Source organism: Anabrus simplex, chromosome 5 (assembly GCF_040414725.1).
Source record: "Anabrus simplex isolate iqAnaSimp1 chromosome 5, ASM4041472v1, whole genome shotgun sequence".
Lineage (NCBI taxonomy): Eukaryota > Metazoa > Arthropoda > Insecta > Orthoptera > Tettigoniidae > Anabrus > Anabrus simplex.
Genome location: NC_090269.1, coordinates 18,644,235 through 18,668,593, shown reverse-complemented (window position 1 = coordinate 18,668,593; position 24,359 = coordinate 18,644,235). Strand labels below are relative to the sequence as shown.

The 24,359-nt window shown below is 37.5% G+C and overlaps 1 protein-coding gene across 1 annotated transcript in view; it reads right to left on the bottom strand.

The window, feature by feature from the left end:
- The window catches only part of LOC136874273 (inositol polyphosphate-4-phosphatase type I A), a 264,058-nt gene that overhangs the window by 173,571 nt on the left and 66,128 nt on the right, over window positions 1–24,359 (bottom strand). The window contains exons 7-8 of the mRNA XM_067147899.2: window positions 22,482–22,684; window positions 7,746–7,906 (exon numbers count right to left, since the gene is read on the bottom strand). Of these exons, the coding sequence (XP_067004000.2) occupies window positions 7,746–7,906; window positions 22,482–22,684 (364 nt within the window). The remainder of the gene's footprint in view (window positions 1–7,745; window positions 7,907–22,481; window positions 22,685–24,359) is intronic.

The following is a 24,359-nucleotide window of genomic DNA, read 5'->3' as shown; positions in this document are numbered from 1 at the left end:
GGTTGTAACTTCAAGTCTTATACCTGCATTCTAATTGACAAGCCTTGTGTAATTCTACATACGTTTAACTTGGTTTTACTAAAGGATTTAAGCATCCTGATTATGTTTTCACTTTGGTTAGCCAACCTATATCTGTCGTTGAGTCAAGCATCAGTTGCTGAGTAATTTAACTTGCTTCTTGTAAAACTTTCTTTGTTATTTTTAATATAGTTGAGCTAGAGGGTGTTTCTTGTAAGTCTTTTCTCCCCCATAACGCCATACCTTCCCATGGACCTCATAGGGTTCCTGAACATTCTACATCCTTTCTTAGTTGTCATTATTAGGCCTGTAAGTGTTCCCTTGTATATTATTTAATTTTGCGTATTGAAAGTTATCCGTCACGTTTCCATGTGCTGTTGTGTATTCATTGCCACTGCATCATTAACTATTACTTTATTCACATTTTATGTCAATATTTATTATTATTATTATTATTATTATTATTATTATTATTATTATTATTGTTGTTGTGTACGCGTTGTCTCGGACCAACGCTACAAAAAGCAGAAACTAAATGAGCAATTTTTTTCCCAACCAGCATGTGAACAGCGTGCCGTCAAGCACCAAGCCACAATAGCAGAAATGACGAAAAGAGCAAAAAGCGAGAAACAAACGTTCATTGAGGATACTGTGAAGATATGCCTGCAGACTAATATCCTCATACACAAGCTGGATCATCCTGCTTTCCGAGACTACCTTGAAGAGTAAGTGCCAATTTCAGATATATTTTTGGACGTTATTATTTGTGTTGAAAATACATTTACACCATCTTGAGTGGTATATCCTACCTTACTGTGAAATATTCATAAACTAGCTCATATACCCCATCATTCGACGTTCACATTTTATGCTTCTTTTTGGCCGCAATAATCTAACCAGGCTACATAAACTATGAACTCTAATTATGACTAATTGTTGTTCAACACACCCGTAACTGACTTAGCCCTCTTCAGAAACTCGGAACTAAATTTTTGCTCAAAGCACTTGCCTTGCTGAACTGATTTTAAGGTTAAAAGTTTCTCCAAATTTGTTCAGACAGCAAGGACCTGAACTGTATTTTTGTCTCTGTGACTCTGCAAAACAACCTTTCACATTCTGCACTGAAAATCCACAGCCTTTTTCCAGTCATTTGACTGGGTCAGGAATGGAATGAAGCCCCCATCTAGTGGCAAGGGTAGGAATTGTGCCGGCTGCTGAAGCCTGTCGCACTCCTCTGGGGCAATGATTAACGAATGACAGATGAAATGAAATGAGTTAGTGGGATGAAAGATGACAGGGAAAACGAGTACCCGGAGGAAAACCTGCCCCGCCTCTGCTTTGTCCAGCACAAATTTCACATTGAGTGACCGGGATTTGAACCACGGAACCCAGCGGTGAGAGGCCGGAGCGCTGCCGCCTGAGCCACGGAGGCTCTATATTCTGCATTGCTATGTAGAATATTAAAATAGCAAGCGTCACCTTAGAGAGTGTCATATTTAAGTACACCATCAGCCGATTTCATCTGACCTATCAATGCCCATTGAACATAAATTCTTCCTTTTGCCAGGCTTGTTTCTTCGAGCTGAAAGTTGCAGAACTGGGAGTGCAGAATATCAGTTTCTTTATCTAAATGTTCCGTTTCACTAGTCAGACTGTTCGGAAACTTGTTAATGAACAATCTGAGGCTAGAAAATGATGCCTTACTTATAGCAGAAATATTTGCAACTTCGGCATTAATTAAAACATAATTTTTGAACGGACATTTGCGTACCATGTAGTCGTATGATCAAGAGAAAAATTTTTCTAACAGACTTAAAGAATACGCACTTTTCCTCAGACTCCAAAGTGCTTACCAAAACAAACGCAGAGTTCCCTATCATCAGATCACAATCATCTTTTTGATTTGCTGGAGTATGATAATCTACACGAAGGACAGAGGAGGAGCTTTTAATACAGTGTGGTTTCACAAACCTTGCCATCACATTCTTCAATAGTACCTCCAAAACTGACCTCAGTAAGTGGATGTGCGGCATACTTGACTGAAGGGCTACGTTTGGATTCTCAAAGATATCCATAAAACTTGAAAGAAAAAGGCAAAAAGATGAATGTACATTTGATGAAAGGAACCGTAAGCAGTCGTTCTTCATGTGACAAAGCATGGCTCTTAGTGTCATCAGTAGTTTCATTTTTTTTAGTGAAACTGATGACTGGGTTTTCCTTTTAATTGAGGAATGTGGTGAAATGTTATGATAATGCTTCACCTTTTTAGACAAACAAGACACATCTGCACTTGGACTGTGCTTAGGAATTTTGTAAGTCTTCAAAGTTCCTATCTGAGAATCCTTACTCACAATTTCGCTCCTCAATAAAGTACCAAAGGGTCTCACTGCAGCAAAATCCTATCTAAACACCTTCTTAGTGATAACCATCGAGTAGGCACATGCTTCAGAATTTTCCTGATCTCCGTGTTGTGTGAAGTCTGAAATACTCTGAACTTTTCTTTCCTCTTTGCACTCCTTTCCAGATAATAAAATATATCAATTATACCTTTATCTATATTTACGGGTAAGCACACTGCACCCTTCTCTGCAGCAAGATTAATTAGGTGAGAAGAGCAGCCTACGATGATTATGTTATATTTTGCCGCCTCAAACATCCTGCCACACCATTCCTTAATCCTACCATTACTGGAGCATTATCAGCACCAAGAACTAGGCAGTTTTTTAATGGAATGTGGAATTCCTGAAAAGTTGAGAACAAAAGATTGGCAATGTTAGCTCCAGTAGCATCCCATTCTAAATTAGGCACAGAGAGTAGACAACTCTGAATTTCATTGAGTTCAGGCCTAAAAATGTTACAACAATAGGATATATTTTCAAGTCGTTTTTATTCCTACCATTAGTAGCAACAGAAAATGCATTCACCTGCAAATGTGATACAATTTTTGCCCTTTCTTCCATGCACATTTCTGTAATGATAGCCGCTGTTTTCGTTCTAGCACACCCATATAATTTAGCGACCTCTGAAACAGAAAACATTTTGCGAAACAAAGGTCTCGCGTGGTCGGCATAATTTACAGGCAGGTTATGTCCATCGCATTGCAGGTTATGTTCTACGATAAATGATGTAAATAAAGCCTCGGCATTCGTCACAGGATTTACATCTTGGTTTTTACATGAAACATTTAGTTTCTGGTTCTTTCTACACACTGGACATACTCGTTATGTTTTTTCGTTTGCATATGTTTGAGTATATCGCACTTCCCGCCATGTGCAACTGAAAAATCACACCTACATATAGTACAGAATGTGAACGTTGGTCCCTTCCAGGATTCACTGAAACACGGAAACTCTTTCTTATAAGCGCTTTTAAACACTGCATCATATTTCTTTTTGACATTCTGGCCAAAATAAATATTAAGACATACAACCAAGAAGCACTACTACATGACGTAACACGAGCACTTATGCAGGTCCTGCCCCTGGTAGACATCTATAGCGTGCTACTTCTGAGGTTAGGTTACTCACTTGCGACTTCCACTTCCTATTATTAAGCTATTTGAGTATTTGACTGTATTATAGACAAAAGAGGAGCACTCGACTGGCCACCGTGCTCCGTACTGCCATCTGGTTGTCATTATTATAACTAGTATCTATCAGCCATACTCAGCCATATATCGATAGGACGAGGAAATGCGCGGGAGTTTGAAATAATACTAAAATTACTGAAACTGTTCTGAAAATCGGGAGATCGGTCCTGCCGATCGGGAGATCGGGAAGAACGATGAAAAATCGTGAATCTCCTGGTTAAATCGGGAGAGTTGGCACGTCTGTAAATATTAACTGTCAGGCATTTTTAGTTACCTGTCCGGCTCAATGACTAAATGGTTAGCGTGGCCTTTGGTCCAAGGTGTCCCGAGTTCGATTCCCAGTCGGGTTGGGGATTTTAACCTTGATAGGTTAATTCCAATGGGTCGGGGGCTGGGTGTGTGTGACGCCTTCATCATTAGAATTATCATGGATAGGACCCTATCCACATAGACGCGCAGGTCACCTATATGGCGTCAACTTGAAAGACCTGCAACAGGCCTCTTCGGAGGTCACACGCCCATCATTATTATTATTAATTAATTATTAGTTTACCTAACTCGTAATTCTCACAAACAAAAAAGAAGAAAGAAAAAGTCATATTACTCTTGCTAGAAAGGGATCCATATCTGATCTGTAAACTGCCTAAGCACTAATTACTCAATGGCATCAGTGAACTGGATAGTACAGAAATAAAAAATGATAATAGGCCTATGGTTAACAAGTTGTTCCTCCAATTTTCACTCTATTAACCAGGCATGTTGAGAAAACTGGGCATATGGTAAAACAAATGCCCCATCGATGAGTATACTGTAGATACCAGGCCTTATGATAAAGCTGGGAAGCAGAAACTAGCTCATCACAGACTGAAAAGGAATTAAGTTTGAAATCAATTTTACAGTAAACATCCGTTATAGTGAGAATTCATAACAGTGAAAAATTTACTCGCTATAGCGGACTACCATTATATCTGATTTTTTTGTAAAAGTTGGGAAAACTCCCATTCACATTAAAATCGGTATGAAAGAAATCAGTTCAAAACTTGCGTTTTCGTGGATGATATCCACATTATGACTTTTCTGTTAGTTTTTTCGAAATCCGATACTACATGAAAGTGTTTAATTTCATTCTGGAAAAACTGTAATTTTGTGTTTCTCCAAATCCAAAATGACCCCCATTTTTTTCCTTCAAAAAATTTAAAATTTAAATGAGGCTTAAAAAGTGCTTTGTAAAATATATGAATGCCTTTCTTGTACAGTACACATTTTTAGATGCCGAACATTGGTTTCGCTACGCTGGTCTTTTTTTTTTGTTTTTTTGCGGCTACACAATTATTCTTTATTTCTACAGGTTTAATAACCTTTAACTTAAAATTGGCATCATAATATTGAAGAGAACCCATTGAAAATTTACCAGCAATACCTATTCCATGCGTGTCTATAATACAACGATCCATGAGGAAAATATTCTTGCTGTCTATAAAACTGTTACTTTACTCGGGGTCAGATATAACTGGCTACTGCTACACGCATATCTCGCTTGCTGGGTTCGGCCAACTTCAGCGGCTAGCGATGCATAGGCCTAATCGCGGATGTTAAAGGTCAAAGAACGAGTTTATTGCGGCGCGGTATGGCCATTCTGCCTTTGCATTTTTCGTGCGCATACCTCACAATTTCATCTTTGACTTGTTTAAAACGTCCTTGTTATGGGCTACTGAATTCTTTTTTTTTTTTACAGTATGCACTTTTTAGCTATCTTTTTTTGTCTTCACGCTAATGCCGAATACCGGCTTTAGTTAGGCCTATGCCATATTTCCCTGTGGCTGCACAATTATTCTACATTTCCGAGTGTTTAATAACCATTAACTTAAAAATGGCATCATAATATCGACGAAAATGCTCTGAAAATATGCGGGCAATACCTGTTCCACATATCTTTACAATACTACTGTCCATCACGAAAATATTCCTGCTGTCTATAAAACTTCATTTTACTAAGCGTCAGGTACAGTAGACTATAACTCTGCAACTGAACAGCCGTGACCTTTCTAAGAATTTGAAGGCTCGCATGTTTTGATGCCATTCTGCAGATTTGAGAAATGTTTTTGAAGAGGCTCTTTACTATTTCCTGAGATTCAGTGATGTTACACAGAGGCACTTTGCAACTGGTTACCGCAGTTAGCGATGTATAATAAAGAAGCGGTCGCTTATTGTCAATGAGTTCTGTGCGCGCGCAAAGCCTATACATTTCAAAAAAGGTTATTCCTATGTAATTTTTAACGAGGAGGTTATCATTTCTCTGCATGTGTTTGAAATATGTTTTCATGATACATATACGCAGTAGTCGCCGATGGTGTTCATTACTGTTAGGCCACGAATGAAAGATGACCCTTGATTTTCCATGACATTCTGAGAGGGATTCAGAGAAATACTGTATCACTCCAGAGGATTCTGTGGCAAACATTTCAGTTTCCTTCTTCAAACAGCGTCACCTAACCTAACCATATATGTATCATGAAAAAATATTTCAAACACATGTAGAGAAATGATAACTTCTCAATAAAAAAATACAAGGGTATAGCCTTTCCAAATTTAACTGCACACAAGAAAATATAAATTATCCTCTGAAATCTGTAATGTACTCTGCTTTATCTTGAGGTGTATCACATTCTCACTCAATTTTGGTACTGGTTTATAACATTAAAATTAAGAGATCGTTTACTTCAGCCGTTATTTTCAACTAGTTTACAACTGCTATCAGCCATGTCTTTTGTGTATTTGTTAAGAAAACGTTTCATCCTTTTTCATTTCAAATTTTCTTTAGAGAACAGCAGTCGATGGGTATTACTAATGACTCCAATATCGTCTTCGAATGACGAAGAGAGAGTTCACAAATGCACATAGCGAGAATACTATACAGTACCGAAGATGATCGATTGCACTTTGTGGCAAACATTTCAGTTTTCTTGTTCAAACAGCGTCACTTATCCTAACTTAACCATATTATATCTATGATGAAAACATACTTCAAGCGCCAGTAGAGAAATGATAACCTTCTTGCTATAAATTTACATGATAATAGCCTTTCCGTAATTTAACCAGACACGAGAAAATACAAACTAACCTTTGAAATCAGTTATGCACTCTGCCATATCTTGAGGTGTATCCCATTCTTACTTAATTGCAGTATTTAGCATTAAAATTAAGCAATTGTTTATTCAGCCTTTATTTCTAACGAGGGAACGACTGTTATCAGACATGTTATTTATGCATTTATCATGAAAATATGTTCTTTTTCATTTTGAATTTTCTTTATAGAGCAGCAGTTGATGGGTATTACTAATCGACCCCGACATCGCCTTCGAATCTCGACAAGAGAACTCGCTATAACAGACTTCTACTGTGCTTCCTTGAGTAACAGAAAGACAGATTTATATACATGTTCCTACATTTTCCAGTCATAGGCATGAAGAAAATAAAAGTATCGGTCAAACTAAGAATATCTTGATTATGACAAACTAAGAATATGTTTCTATTTCTAGAATTTTAGTATCGGTACAGTGAAACAGAAGAGAGAACCAGAATGGACAAGAAAATATTTCAGAATATTTTGATCAGTTCATGTCCAGTGCAAGAAGGATTTCTGAATTCAACGGCAACTCTCTAAAAGCAAAGACTCATCACATCTGCAAGAACCACAGTTGAGAGTGAAGATGATGCAGATTAATTTCTCCCCTTTAATATTACAAAGATACTTAAGCTCATGTTGTTTTATTTCAAGACACTCTTTTTTGTCTGTTTTGACAATCATGACTTTGTTCTGCTCTTACCTGACACTTTCCTATTAAATAAGAACTATTACTATCATCTCTTTACTTAAATATACCAACATTTTTCTTACTTGCTGGAAGTAAGTTGTCTAAATACAGGCTAATAGTAGAAACTTGGGGGGATCAACACCTTGGAGAGAGGATATGGTTTCATATTTCTTATTTTTGAAATAACATTAAAATCAAGTTCCATTCATTCCATTATTTTACTCTAAGAGCTGAAAGGGCACACAATAATATGGAAACAGCAGCAAGAAATCTTTGGTATTACCCTTGCTAGCATAAAGTAAGGTGAAGGCATTCAAATTAACCTTTATGGGCAGCTAGATTCTCCTTTGCTTGTGAATACAAGTGCAACAGCTGAAGATGACGATCCAGAAGCTCCACCTGCCGTGTATGCCATGGCTCGTGCAGCTCACCCATGCCTGCCACTTCTTGCAATAGCTCCTTCTCTTCTTGTATCCAAAGCGCTCTAGGCATAAAAATAAATGGTGAGCTTCACCCCAACAAAATATGATAATACACTTATTAATAATACCACTAAACAAAATAATCTCATATAAAGATCTATAGGGTCTTCTCGTCTTTTATATTCATTTAAGCCTTTTGAATCAAAAGTTAAATTCCACTTATTATAAAGAGAAATGTTCTCTTTCTCTTTTTAAAAATTTAACTTTACTTTTTAATAGTGACACTAGTGAGGAAAGCAACAGGAACCACCCCACTCCTCATTTCCCCAGTACAACTCCTCAGTGACACCTAGGCCATCTATGACAGCTAATGGTGGACCTGTTGAGGATCCAACCAGCCTTCGGGATGAATACCCAACATTATAGTGACACACTAGTGTTAAGTGAAATTTCCAACTTTTACATTTTTCAATTTATTTTTATCAATTGTATTCCTGATGTACAGGGTGTTCCCAAACATGTGGGAAATAATCATGGGATGGATAGTACACCCCAAGTAGTCCCTACGAACATATGCCCTACGGCCGATCATTTACAATCTAAGCCTGCTTTAGTTATTAGCTAGAATGATGGTGGTGGTGGTGGTGGTGGTGGTGAGGTTCATATTAAGGATTAAGTTTGAAGTCAGGTATGCCGGATATTACGGTACTTTGCCAGCATGTGGAATAGGGTTGCCATTCAATACGTGCAATGCCTGGAGTGTTTGAACGTGTCCGACAATCAATAAGGTGGCATGTTTAGGCGTGCATTGAGGCAAATAGTGGACATTTTGAGCACTTCTTGTATTAGACTGCAGTATGCCTGCTCGTACACAAAAATGGTGACAGCTACCTGAATTGGAGTGTGTCACCAGTACTTCACATACAGCAATTGATGATCTGGAAGTGATGACAGTTGTGGTGATTATTGTTTTAAGAAGAAGTACAAGTGTAACAAAAAGCAATATAAATTGCAAAAGGTCTACCTTTTCAATACAAAATAATTATGTTGTTCCATTTGAATTTAAACATTTTAATTTGGTTACTTGGTACCGGTTTTGAATTTTTTTTAAATTCCTCTGTGGAAAGATGAGTATGCATGTGTGTATGTATATGTATGTGTATTCAAGCTTTAAACTAAAACCTTTATACAAAGGTCAATTGACATCGTGACTAGTAATGTCACACATGACCTCAAGTTTTAAAACATGGCAGAAACTTAATCAATAATCAACATTTAAATGTTTTTATTTAAATTGTTTTACATTGATTATCAAGATCTCATCTTGTTATAAATAGAGGGTCTTTGCCTTCAAGCACAATCATTTCTTGTATTTTATCTAATTATTGAACTTTTAAGTGCAAAGGGTTATGTATTGTATTTTATACTGTGAATATTTCTTGTATATTTGCCCTATTCTAAGATCGGCTGATGATGACGTCTAACAACGTCAAAACCGGTACCGAGTAACCAGATTTAAATGTTGTAATTCAAACTGAACAACATAATTATTTTGTATCGAAAAGGTGGACCTTTTGCAATTTATATTGCTTTTTGTTACTCTCAGTTCAATATGGACCAAGGATGAAGTTTTTATCTTTAAAACAAGTACAAGTGGGCAACCGTCTTCTATCAACACTAATTAGAGGGAAAGATGGACTGGGTCCGAAATTCCAAAAATTAAGCTATCAGCCAAAGAAACACGAAGGCCATGAAGGGCATGAAAATGAAAGACTCCCTAGTCTTTGCAAGAACTAGAGTTGGCCAAGGTAGGTTGGAATTCCGAAGAAGGAATATGCAAGACATGAACTTTTAATTCTATCAAGTGGTTTATATACATGTTTTTAATGTGTTTAAATGTGCATGTACAATTAGTTTTTAAGCTTAGATTAAGTTTTTACAATCATACTTAAACCACAAAACAATTTTACTTTCACGGACTTACAAATAAAAGGACAACATATACAACTCATACCCCCATTAGACATCCAGATGTGCTAATAGATGACAACATATTTTTGGATAAGTAATAAATACCAATGCTCAATAGATATAATATCATGATTTGTCAGCTGATGATGACCAAATGGGGTCAAAACCGGTACTGATGTAAATCTATATTTACAATAAACAGTACTGATAAGGTGGAATTTCTTTCTTATCCATATAGGTTGGATAGGATAGATGAAAGTGAGGAGTCTGCCGCTAAGGACCCCGTAGTCGCCAACTCATGCTCCCAAGCTCAGAGTCCCAGCGGCCCCTTTTAGCTGCCTCTTATGAGAGGCAGGGGATACTGTGGATGTTATTCTACTGTCTCCGTTCACAGGTTGTGAAAGTCTGCAACTCATAAAGATCGACTGTAGGAAATGTGTTCATTGGGATTTTTTTCTGGTGTTGTTTTGGGGTGTTATATATCCAAACCCCACAGTTACTTCCCACATTTTTGGGAACATCCTCTACAACCTGTAATGTGTAGTAACACCATGAACTTTCATCTCTGTAACTGTAACACTGGTACTTTTTAAGAAAATAAAACAGTTTTTTCCTGCAACATCAGAATGAGTCCCCTGCCCCATAATTTCTTCTTTTTGGTACAAAATTCACTACATATCTTTTTGATGGTTGTATTATCCAATTTTATCTACACGGTTATTACAAATGATTGAAGCGATTTCATAAATTCGCTGTAGCTCCATGAATTGACATATGGTCATGAAACTCAACAGTCCTGTAGAAAACCTCAAAAAGTTTTGGTCTGCTGAAGTCGCACTTCAGATTTCTACAACGAGAGCACAGCAACAGTGAGCAGTGAGACAAGATGGCGACAGAAGCTGAGAAAGCATTTGTTGTGCTTGAAATGCACTCAAATCAGTCTGTCATAACAGTGCAATGACACTTCAGGGCGAAGTTCCACAAAAATCCACCAACAGCTAACACCATTCGACGATGGTATGTGCAGTTTAAAGCTTCAAGATGCCTCTGTAAGGGAAAATCAATGGGTTGGCCTGCAGTGACTGAAGAAACAGTTGATCGTGTGCAGGCAAGTTTCACGTGTAGCCCAGAGAAGTCAACGGAGAGAGTAAGAAGGGAACTGAACATACCGAAGATACAGATGTTGATCCCCATAGGGAAACTGAAATATTTGTCCCAAATGAGTAAATTTATAATACCAATGTAGTTGGTCCATTATTGGACATTATACATTTTCCAGCTAACTCATTCCTAGTTGCCAGCGTTTCGTCCCAGTGTGCTAAGTTGGGCACACCTACCAAGACTCATGGCTAGTGCATACTGTGGATAGATAGATAGATAGATAGATAGATAGATAGATAGATAGATAATGCCTTTATTGGTGGCGAAGTTAGGGCCCGCTACTTTAATGCTCGGGTTGGCAGAGAATCATCACTTTGGCCTGGAACTATTGGTAAAGAGGGTGTAGGCAAAATCAACACCAATGGAACCCTTTTACTCACGAAGTGTTCTGAATATGATCTTGTCATTACAAATACACTCTTCCACCAGAAGGATAAATTCAAAACAACATGGCGATATCCCAGATCAAAGCACTGGCACTTAATCGACTACATTATTGTCCGCGCCAGAGATAAGTGTGATGTTCATATAACCACAGTTATGACCAGCGCTGATGATTGCTGGACCGACCACCGCTTAGTTCGAACTGTGATGGCTATACAGGTTCCTCCAAAATGGCGAATTCAGAGGAAGGCGATAAAACACAAACTAAATCCTGAACAACTTAGGAACAACAATATCAAATCTGCCTATCAAGAACTATTGGCTGATAAACTTCCAAATGAATGCCCAGAAGATACTGAGCAGCACTGGTCGTTATTAAAATCAGCTATTATAGCAGCTAGCAAAGAGGCATTTGGTGTTAATCAGAGGAAACATCAGGACTGGTTTGACGAGAACGACAAAGAAATATGTGACCTAATTGATGAAAAGCGGAAAGCCTACAACACGTGGAAAAATGATCCAAATTCATTTCCCAAGAAACATAGATATCAACAACTCAAAACGGAAGTGCAGAGGAGATGCAGGATGATCAAGAATAAATGGTGGATAGACAAATCAATGGAAATGGAGAATTTAATCGCCTCCAACAATACTAGTGCCTTCTTCAGTGCTACCAAAGCTATTTATGGTCCCTCCACCAAAGGTCTTAATTGTCTAAAATCCAAAGACGGTAATGAAGTTCTTAAAGACCCTGACTCAATAGCTTCCTGTTGGAAAGAACATTTTCAAGACCTCCTGAACAGAAACTCGCATGTCGAGGAAGATGTGTTTGCTGATATTCCACAACAGCCAATTCAAGATCACTTATGTGAAGTCCCTTCTATTCAAGAAATTGAGAAGGTCATTCATCAGCTGAAGAATAAAAAGGCACCCGGACAAGATGGAATTCCAGCCGAGCTCTTCAAGGAGGGTGGTCCTTTGCTAATTCAGCACACACACATGTTGACTGTGAAAATATGGAACTTGGGAACAATCCCTGCTGATCTACAGGATGCTTCCATCATCACTATCTTCAAGAAAGGGGACAAGACTCTGTGTAGCAATTATAGAGGAACATCATTACTCTCTGTTGCAGGAAAAATTCTTGCTAGAGTATTGTCTAATCGTCTACTGCCATTGACTGAAACTCAGTGTGGCTTCAGGCCAAACAAAAGTACAATTGATATGATTTTCAGTGCAAGATAAGTGCAGGAAAAGTCTAGAGAGCAAAACCAACCCTTGTACATGGCTTTTATAGATCTTGTCAAGGCATTTGATTCTGTTAATCGAGAAGATCTATGAATAATTCTAGCTCTGATTGGATGTCCAAACAAATACATACAGATACTCAGACTGCTGCACGACGGCATGTTTGCTACGGTTCTTTCTAATACAAAAACAGGAAACCCTTTCCGTATTTCTACTGGAGTCAAGCAAGGTTGGGTAGTTGCTCCAACATTGTTCTCACTATTTGTTGGAACTATACTACACCTTGTGGATGATAAACTGCCATCAGGAGTAGAACTTCTGTATAGAACTGATGGAAATCTGTTTTAATATTAACAGACTGCGAGCTAAGACCAAGGTGTCCTCAGTGTCAGTTATAGAGCTTCAGTACGCCAACACAGAGGAAGATCCGCTATCAATCCTCAATGTTTTTAATCAAGCATATGAAAGTATCGGACTGGAAATTAATATTAATAAGACTAAGATCCTTTACCAGCCGGCACCAAATTCCAATAAGAGACCTCCGGCTATTACAATCAATGGCCAGTCTCTGCAAAACATAAATCATTTTCCTTACCTTGGAAGCAATCTCTCGACATGTGCAAACATTGAGGCAGAAATCCAATATCATTTAAGATGCGCTAGTGCGGCTTTCGGTCGTCTCCTAAGACGAGTGTTTGACAATCATGATATCAGTGTGAGAACCAAACTGTACGTTTAAAATGCTGTTGTAATTCCTACTCTTATCTATGGTTGCGAGACCTGGACAACCTACAGGAGAAACCAAAAATGCCTGGAAAAATACCATTAACGATGCTTGCGGAGAATCCTGAAAGTTAAATGGCAAGATCGTCGAACGAACATTAGTATCCTCGAGGAAGCCAACACTACAAGCATGGAGGCAAAGATAGTCAGGCATCAGCTACGCTGGGCTGGTCATATCATCCACATGCCAGATACACGAATCCCAAACAAAATCTTGTACTCCCAACTAAAGAATGGCCAGTGTAACCATGGAAGGCAGCTTAACAATATAAGGATGTTCTAAAGTATAATCTTAAAAGATGTCATATTGATACGATCAACTGAGAAACTACAGCCGAGGAGAGGCTCAAATGGTGTAGCATTGTACACAATGGAGTTGAACATCTAGAAAAAGATAGGAGAAGGTTAGAAGCTGAGAGGAGGAACCGCAGGAAAGAATGAACGAATGCGAGGGATGACGTTCTTGTGCAACCATCTGCTGCAACTACTAGTGTGTGCTGTAACTGCCATAAAATCTGTGCATCCAGAATTGGACTGTTCAGCCATCTGAGACGACACAATTAATACGTCCAAATTACATTGTATTTATATACTATATATTTGTTGACGAATAAATGCCTATGATGATGATGACTTGTAGCCACTGGCAGTGCTAATGCACTATGAGAGACTTTGTCTCATTTCCAAGATGATACCAGACGTTGATTCCCATAGGGAACCTGAAATATTTGCCCTGAATGAGTACATTTATAATACCAATACCCACCAATGTATTGGTATTATAAATATTAAATATTTACTCATTTGGGACAAATATTTGTGGTTCCCTATGGGAATCAACATCTGTATCATATGATGGCCAGGCAGGCATCAAGTTTTGGAAATGAGACAAAGGCTCTCATAGTGCATAGACACTGCCAGTGGCTCCAAGTAGCCTATGCAGTGGCCTCCACGATATGCACTAGCCACTGTTAATAAACTTAACCATGATAGGTTAATATTGTGTTAGGTCTGTATTGACTGGTCTGAATGTATAATATAACTATTTATAATAGTTTATTTAAATCCGCCTTGATCAATACACTCATTAAATGAAAGAAACATTATTAATTAAACCATACATGTTTCGGGAAATCTCAACCATTCTCTTCATCAGTGGTTAGATCAAAGAATAACACAATATGACACAATCTTTTGTTTTACAATTTGAAGGAGTATTGTGTCCCAATACATCATATCAAAGAGTAAAGAGAACTTATGAAATATTATAAAAATGGTCAATACATACAATTTTGGTTGAACTGAATGAGAACACTATACAAATTTAGGATCTTCAAGTTTTTCTTCTTTTCTTCTTCTTTTTGTTCCTTAAATGATTATATGCTAGCCTAAACAGTGGGTTATCTTCTGTACTTTTCTCATTTAAACTTGATTCAGAATTACATTTTTGTGTAAGGTAAATTTCTAAATTTTCCAAAACATTCATCAGTTTTCCCTTTTTGGTCGAATGTAATAATTTCATGTCACTGGAAATGTCTGTAAATTTATGATTCATTTCAACCATATGTTCTCCCATTGCCGAATATCTTTTATGTTTGACAGCATTAACGTGTTCTTTGTACCTTATAGCCAAACTTCTTCCGGACTGTCCTATGTATCGTTGTTTACATGTTTGGCATGTTAATTTGTAAATTCCTGATTTATTAAATATACATTTATTCTCTATTTTATCTGAATTGAAAATTATCTTATTAGTATTATTATCCGTTTTGTATGTGACATTGATGTTCTTTTTCCTGAAAATTTTAGCCAGTTGATAAGAGTGCTTATTTCGAAAAGTTAGAACTACGGATTTCTTTTTCTCTTTTCGCTCTTTAATTAAAGTTGTTTTAGGTTCATTTTTCACTTTATTTATCATTCTATTAATAAATCTGTTGGAATATCTGTTGCTACGAGCAATTTGATGGATTATATTTATCTCTCTATTATGATTCTTCTTAGACACAGGTATGTTCATAGCTCTATTAATTAAACTGTAAAATGTTGCCTTTTTATGCTGACCTGGATGATTGGAGTCATTTCTGATAATAGTATCTGTTTGAGTAGCTTTTCTGAAAATTTGAAAATCAAAATGACCAGAATTTCTAGTAACTGTCAAATCTAAATAATTTAAAGTCCTATCATTTTCAGATTCCATCGTAAAATGCACTTGTCTATCCAAAGTAGATACTGTAATATACCATCAGGTTTAACCTTTCGTTCATCGATAATAACAAATATATCATCGACGTATCTCAACCATGTAATCAATCCATCTATTTTATCCACTATTTTATTATATTCCATGTAATCCATGAATATGTTAGCTAAAATACCTGAAGCCGGCGAACCCATTGCTAGGTCTTTAGACTGTTTGTAAATTTTGTTGTCAAAAACAAAATAGTTATTTTCCAAAGTAAATTCTAGTAATGTTAAAAATTCTTCAATTTCCACCTTGCTTAATTTGCTGTGTTGCATTAAATTCTTTCTTACTATTTTTATAGTATCTACAATAGGAATGTTGGAGTATATATCTTTGATATCCACAACTATGTATCGTGTAGTAGTCTGTTAGCTCAATGTTTTTAATTCTGTTACAAAAGTCAATAGTATTAATTAGGTGCATCTGGCTATAAAACTTATAGTGTTCTTTTAAAAATATTTGTATGAATTTGGCTGTCTTACACACTGGACTATTTCTGAAATTAACTATTGGTCTAATAGGAATTTCTTGTTTATGAATTTTCGGTGGTGCCTTTAAAGTAGGTATTTCTGGGTTCATGTTAATTAAACAGTTAGTATCTTTGGAGTCTAATAAAAAATTATTACATTCGACCAAAAAGGGAAAACTGATGAATGTTTTGGAAAATTTAGAAATTTACCTTACACAAAAATGTAATTCTGAATCAAGTTTAAATGAGAAAAGTACAGAAGATAACCCACTGTTTAGGCTAGCATATAATCATTTAAGGAACAAAAAGAAGAAAAGAAGAAAAACTTGAAGATCCTAAATTTGTATAGTGTTCTCATTCAGTTCAACCAAAATTGTATGTATTGACCATTTTTATAATATTTCATAAGTTCTCTTTACTCTTTGATATGATGTATTGGGACACAATACTCCTTCAAATTGTAAAACAAAAGATTGTGTCATATTGTGTTATTCTTTGATCTAACCACTGATGAAGGGAATGGTTGAGATTTCCCGAAACATGTATGGTTTAATTAATAATGTTTCTTTCATTTAATGAGTGTATTGATCAAGGCAGATTTAAATAAACTATTATAAATAGTTATATTATACATGCACTAGCCATGCGTGTTGGTGGGTGTACTATTTACCAACTGATGAGCCCAACTTAGCACACTGGGGCGAAACACTGGCAACCAGGAATGAGTTTGCTGGAAAATTCATAATGTCCAATAACGGACCAACTATATTGGTATTATGGACATACCAAAGCCGACCATTTGGAAAATCTCATGGAAACGACTAAAGCAGAAATCTTACCGCTTACAACTGCTACAAGACCTCCCGACGACAAAGTCAAACGCCTTGAATTTTCGGTGCAGTTGCAACAGTATATGGAAGAGGACGAGTTTAGTACAAAACCTGCCTTCAGTGATGAAGCAACATTTTGTGTTAATGGTGCAGTGAACAGACACAATGTGCGAATATGGAGGGTAGGGAATCCTCATGCTATCGTGCATCACATTCGAATTCACCGAATGTTAGTGTGTTTTGTGCAGTCTCACGGTTTAAAGTGTACGGTCCCTTTTTCTTCTGTGGAAATTCTGTTACAGGACACGTGTATCTGTACATGCTGAAAAACTGGCTCATGCCGCAACTGGAGGACAGCGCAGACTTCATCCTCCAACAGGATGGTGCTCCACCCCACTTCCATGGTGATGTTCACAGTAAACTGAAAATGTTAAGGGTCCACCTTTTCAATACGACAATGCCTTTCTTTTCATAATTTTTATCACGCCTAATTTGGCTTTCAATTCTTTTCATCAAGTCTCCACGGTTCCATATCAAACTGGGAATCATAACATTGGGTCAAATTAAGATCTCCACACGACCACATTGTTTGCATCGCGACCACCTGAGTCAAGCCTGTTGAATGCCACAGATTAAGAGAACAAGAATTATTCTTCCCATGGATAACACATGTTTTACAGTTTCTTTTTAACAAGACTAAAGATAGATTTTATGATCTATACGTTTCAAGCTGGACTATTTTTCTTGTGTACCTAGATTTAATAACTGTGCTACCATCTCAGGTTTTATAGAACTTTACTTCTTGGTCAGACGCACCATACTCTCATTATCTTGCACCACAATTTTAACTTGTTTTAATTAAATATTTGTCACTGTAAGTGCTTGTCTTGTGTTTTATATTGTTTTTTGATTAGTTGTGATTTGCTCAATTGATTCACTGGCTGATGATGACGCGGTTTGAGTGTCGAAACTAGTACCAATCTTGTATAAACGATATGTGATTTAACTCGCATCAATAAATTGTCATTGTATTGAAAAGGTGGACCCTTAACATTTTCAATTTACTGTAATTCCAGTTTAATACGGACCATAATGAAGTTTCTTTTAATTGTGATGTTCGTCAATTCTTAAACAGGAGATTGCCAAACCGATGGATCAGTCATGGTGTAGCTGATGATCAGCAATTCATGTCATGACCTCCACACTCTCCTGACCCAACCCCATGCGATTTCTTTGTGTGGGGTTACATGAAAGACTCTGTGTTTACACCTCCTCTCTCAACAAACCTGTCAGAACTGCGAGCTCACATCAACCGTGCTTTCGAATCCACTGATAGGGACATGCTGCGCCAAGTGTGGGACGAACTTGATTATAGGCTTGATGTCTGCAGAATTACTAAAAGGGAACACATATCAAACATTTGTAAATGTCCAAAAAAACTGTTTGATTTTTTCTGTGTGTGTGCAAAGCCTTGTGGCAACATGTCAAACAATACAGTTATTGTAGAGCTTTGGAATTGCTCAAATCACTTGTAATAACCCTGTATATTGGTGACTCTTTTTCTAATGACACCATCTCCCTACGAAGGTTGGCGATCCAAGTGATTAAGGCTACTCGTGAAATAGCAGCTCAAAAGATTTCAATAGAAGTTCATCCCAGCGGTGCAAGTTTTTAAAGCCAGGAATTTCTCAGTCTGCCCACAAATGTTGTCCTTCATACTTTTCAATGTGTGTTCAATATTTTAAAAGAAAATATACCAAACAGATGTTAGTTACAAAAAAAAATGTTTAATCTTACGCAATGAAGAACCGATACTAATTTTGAAACACTATCTGACTGCCTGTGTGCAAAACTGCACTCAAATTAAACTAAAATTGAGTTCAAGGGACTTTTTTGTAAAAGAAAATATATAGTCCCTTCAACCTGCTTTTCCCTATCCTCCAGTGGTATTTTCATCACTTTCTCCTTATTTCTCAACACTTTGCAGCCCCCTCAGGTTCTTTTCTTGGTTTGTTTGATGTGCCTTTGATCTCAATGATGACTGATGTCATAGATGAATATGATGCTGCCTTCTCTCTGATAACCTGAAGAACTTCAAGGGTTTTAACACATCCCATGTTAAAATCACTTGCAGCACTCCCCATATCAAGCTCCACCTTTCATCTTGATACAAAGATTTATTTGGAATATTCATTCCAAAGAACACTGCAAAGACTTTCATTTGAATTTTGAGTGTTTCCCTTGGTGCCTCTTTCATGTAGTGCATCTGATAACAGTTTCAAAATATGTTGATATTATCTTGAAACTACATCGGAAGTCATTATGCAGCTCATCCTCTTTGATAGAGATATTGAGAAAGGAAAATTACATAACAGCGAGTAACGAGGTTGTGATCAGAGAAGCACGGTAAAATTAAATACCTGCGCAGCACCATCTGAAAACAGTGTTGTGGACTTTAAAATTGCTGAATTAAAAAAATTAAAGTGTTTTCTTGTTGAGAATTCATTAATTTTTTTAGGTATTGAAACCAAAACTATTTTTTTTTTGCTTGAAAAATATGAAATTTCACTATAATCTCTCCCTTAAAGGCTCCTCAATCTGGATTCATAATAGCGTACTCAAAACATGCAAACATCAGTCAAATTCTCCCGTTCTTCGCTGTAAGAGGTCCTTGTCTGTAACAGTTTATACATTTTAATAACAGTGTAATACATGATACAGCTGTACCTGTATATTTTAGACCTGTATAAGTGTGTATTTACAATGGCATAAATAATTTTAAAAACAGTCAAGAGCATTAATTTATAAAATGTAATCGCTTTCCAAGCAAGCAGATGAAACTGCAAGATCAAGTGTGTAACAGCGACAAAGCTTTAACTGCACTACTACATCATGAGGAGATATGACAGCATCTTTTTTTTAGTGTTTTTCCCAGCATTGGTGTATGGTCCGCAGTTTGGCTCAACGATCTCCATTTGATCCTATCCAGTACATCGTTCAGGTTCAGCTGTGCAAAACGCAGGATGTCTTGTATCCAATCAAGCCAGCGTATTTTAGGCTGACTGTATGATCGATTTCTAGGGCACATAGAGATGCAGTGCTATCTGCCACAAACCATTGAAGTCTAGCCTCGCGCATTTTGTCCATGATTGGAGCAATGCCTGGTGTTTTCAAATGTCTATGTTCTTGACAGGGTCCAGTTGGATTCAATCTACCAACACGGACCTAACGAATTTGAGCACCTTCAAATACCACCGGACTGAGTCAGGATCAAACCTGCCAACTTAGGCTCAGAAAGCCAGTATCTTAACAGTCTGAGCCACCTAGCCTGGCACACACACAGCAAAGAGGTATACTTTATGTTTCTGTATTTCTATTACATTCTAAGTTCTGTTAGAGAGCTCTAGGTGGGGAGATGACAGCTACCAACAATGAGTAATGTCCTTACTCTTTTGCACCAAACTACACTCCACATATATATTGCCAAAAAAAAAAAAAAAAAAAAAACAACATGCAATATCCTCTCAAGGACTGTGTTCAGTGGCACCACAGTATAATATGTGCACACTGAGGGGTAGTTGTGTTGGCGAATCATTTGTCATGGACATCGGCGATCAGATGGTGCTCACTATGTTCTAGCTCTGCAGGCAGTAACTGTCCTGAGGTTAGAGGTGAACAGTGTTTGCAACATTCATTCTAGGGTACAACCATGTCCCGCCAACAAGTACGTTCTCCATACAACCATGTCCTGCGACAAGTACGTGGTCCTGTTGAACAACTGTAGCGATTTGAACAGGGTCGCATTGTGGGCCTGTGGGAAGCTGGATGGACGTTTTGACAGATTACTGCACATGTAGGGTACAATCAATCGGTGGTGTACCGCTGCTTTCAGCAGTGGTGGCCTGTAGAACGTTCTCACACCCGTAGACCAGGCTCTGGACGTCTGCATAGTACAGACGCTCTAGATCAACGCGTTGTATGAGCAGTGGTGGCCGACCAATCATCGTCCAGGAACGAAATCTGGTCACATGTTGCACCTGCTGTGTCACCAAGGACCATTGGGAACCGTCTGCTTGCTGCAAGATTACGATCATGTGTGCCTCTGGCCAGGCTGCCACTGACACCACAACACTGCCAAGCATGGCTACTCTGGCGTGGTGTTGTCTTCAGTGATGAGAGTAAGTTCTGTCTGCATGTAAGTGATGGACATACACGTGAAAGGCGTAGACCTGGTGAGCGGCCTATTCCATGACACCCAGGTCCCACCCAAGGCTTCATGGTGTGGTAGGGGCCATCAGTTACAACTCGTGGTCACAGTTGGTGTTTCTGCAGGACAACATAACCAGTGCTCGCTACTTTGCACAAGTTGTTGACCCCGTGCTACTGTCATTTCTTCGATAGGAAGGTGATGTGTTTTTTCAGCAGAACAATGCACGTCCACATACAGCTGCTGCGATACAATGTGCCAGTAAGATCATCGGATCTCTCGTCAATTGAACATGTATGCGATATGATAAAGTGGGAACTTCGCATTCTCCAGACCCTCTAAGAACCAACCACTGCCGATTGCATCAATAGGTGCAAGATGCTTGAGACCATCTATCGCAGGATGCCATTCGGCGCCTTTATGATCGTAGGATGCTAAAAGGTTTGTTTTTTCCACCTATTCAATACATATAAATTTTATAAATTAGGAATTTATTATTGATTCCTCTTGAGACATGTTTCGCCCTTCATTGAGGGCATCATCAGTCAAAATATCACCTCAAGGCAAAAAATCAGGTAACTGGTTAGTAGTTGACATGTACAAATTAATACATATTATTAATACAATTACAAAAATTAAGTATGGGAAATAGTTGTACAAAAGTGATGGTTGAACATATAGGTTTATAGATGAAAAGTCAGCATCAATGCCTAAAATTAACATAGTAGAGTTCGGCAGTGGTGCTCTGGAGAAACAGTTGACGCAATCATAGGAAAAAAAAGTTTAAAAATATTTACATTATAACAATTAAGGGAGAAAAGGTGTAGTGTTCGGCGTCAATGTTTGTAACCAAAAATTAATGTCAAAGGTTGGTAACTATACAGTATTTACATTGTTCAATTGAACAGTTGAGATAAAGTTTTAAAATATTTACATTATAACATTCAGCGTAAATGTTTGTAATAAAAACTAATGTCAATAGTTGGTAACTATATAGTAATTACATTATCTAATTGAATAGTTGAGAATTTTCATCACTTGCAACCTTTATGATCATTTACATGCGTGAATACACTCCTGCATTGCCACCAGAGGGGGGTACACTGTGTACTGATGCGACTGTTTGGGCTCTCTTTACTGTGACGTGTGTTTTACTGGGTCTGAATTTGTAATCATATACTCCTGCAATTATAACTACCTGTCACATCGCTTGTGAATAAAATGATGTTGTCCTTGAGGATGTTGCATTTTTTTTTCCAGCAGTGTACAGGATGGCTTTTTTTTTTCTCACAAAGTTTTTGATAAAATATTAAGGTGAGTAAAATGAGAATTTTACACTTACAGAAGCTGTTGCGGAAAATGAAACGTCAACTTGCTTTCAGCCATGACTTCATGAACACAGATGTCACCACCCAGTCCCGAGTGGAAACGGTATGTTTGCACATGTGGACTGGCGAACAGAACATGTAAATGGCCTTGATGTGGAAGTTTCAATTTAGTTCCCAATCTTGGAGGCAGAGATTGGGATCTCCGATGAGAGTACACCTATGAGGAAAGAATTTATGTCTACATCAACTGTGGCTTTAAATATATTTTTCTACAATAGCATTTTTTTGGATACAATATCAGCTTTTACTTAATATTTATTTAACTAATTTGTTAACTTATAAGAAAAAAGTAAGAAAGCTTGCAGTTTTTATGTGGCTGTTATATAGTGATCATAGCCACGGGACCACCAGTTTTATGTAGAATACAAACCATAATAATGCAACATTTCTTTAAAAAATCTTATATGCATAGGCCATGACTTGAGCCATGCCATTAGACAACATTATTTCAAGTTATCTATCCCAAAAATGTAATCTTATACAATAATGCAGCAGAGTTTGAAAAATTATTTAGTGTCTGTACACTTTCACATCAGGAAATGTAGTCTGGCAACAGTTTTCCCAAAAATATAATTCAAAATCAGCTACAGGAAAAATGAAAATTAGAATGTTATCAGTGCATCAATTTTTGTACATATGAATGGAGTAATTTGGAGATAACTGCTGATTTGAATGGTAACTTTGATAAAAATAGATTCTAACTAGATAGATAAATTACCTGATTCTTGGAAGCACCTCTAATGACTCCTAATTTTATATCTGTCATACATTTCTCTATCATATGCACATTGTTTATTAAACACAAGGCCATGAGCATATTTCTTATAAGCATTACAGTTGCACAACTTTCAATTTTAATACATGAGGAGGCATTCCAAATGTCATAATGAAGTGTAGGTATGCTGCTTACGAAATCTATGTCAGCATCATCATCTGACAACAGAGTATCGACACTGTCGTATTACAGTTTATTAACTTAACCATTGTGGTTTGATTTTATAATGGTCTATATCGACTGCAATCTGTACTCCAATAAATACACCTTTGATAATTAAAAATCAGCCTTGTCAATACTTACAGTTTTTTAATTAATTATTCGTTAGGACCTCATACACCGTACATGTTTCAAGGATTTGACTGACCTTTTCATCAGCATATTTTTTTTTTTTCTTTCTTTCTTCCCACTACCAATTATCTCTTAGTAGCAAGTAGGGACCCTTTTCGGAGGCAGTTCTATGTAGGGAGTGGTGCCCCTGCCTATGCGAGTCCCAGAGCACACTGATCTGGTGTGTAACATCTGGTAAGGGTCCCAGCTTAGGGTTACGAGTGAAGATCTCAACGACTTCTACAGCAGAGACGGTGGACTTTGGTACAGTGGAGATGGCAGAAGGGGCAGCCCTGTATTCAGGGATTAATACGAGTACAACCTGCTGCCTTGTAGGTTGAAGTGACTGTACACCAAAGGCTAAGGGAGAAAACCCTGAAAGAAAATCTCAGTCTGTGTTAGGCTCGTCAGGTCAACAGAGAGATTACTGAAGAAGTTGCTTTCGAAAATAATACGAGCCTCGGATGTAGGATTTCACGACAACAATATCAGTTTGGTGTGAATGACGGTTTACAGCTCGATGTTACACCAGCTACCCAAATCAAACGAAGACAAAGTATCAGAGTGGGAACATTAAATATCCTGACATTGACAAACAAAACTGAAGAGCTGGTGGACCTCATGGAAAGGAGGAAACTTCTGATCATGGGCCTGAGTGAAACAAAGTGGAAGAAAACTGGGAAAATGAATATCAGATTGGGCTATAGTCTCTACTGGTCTGGAAATG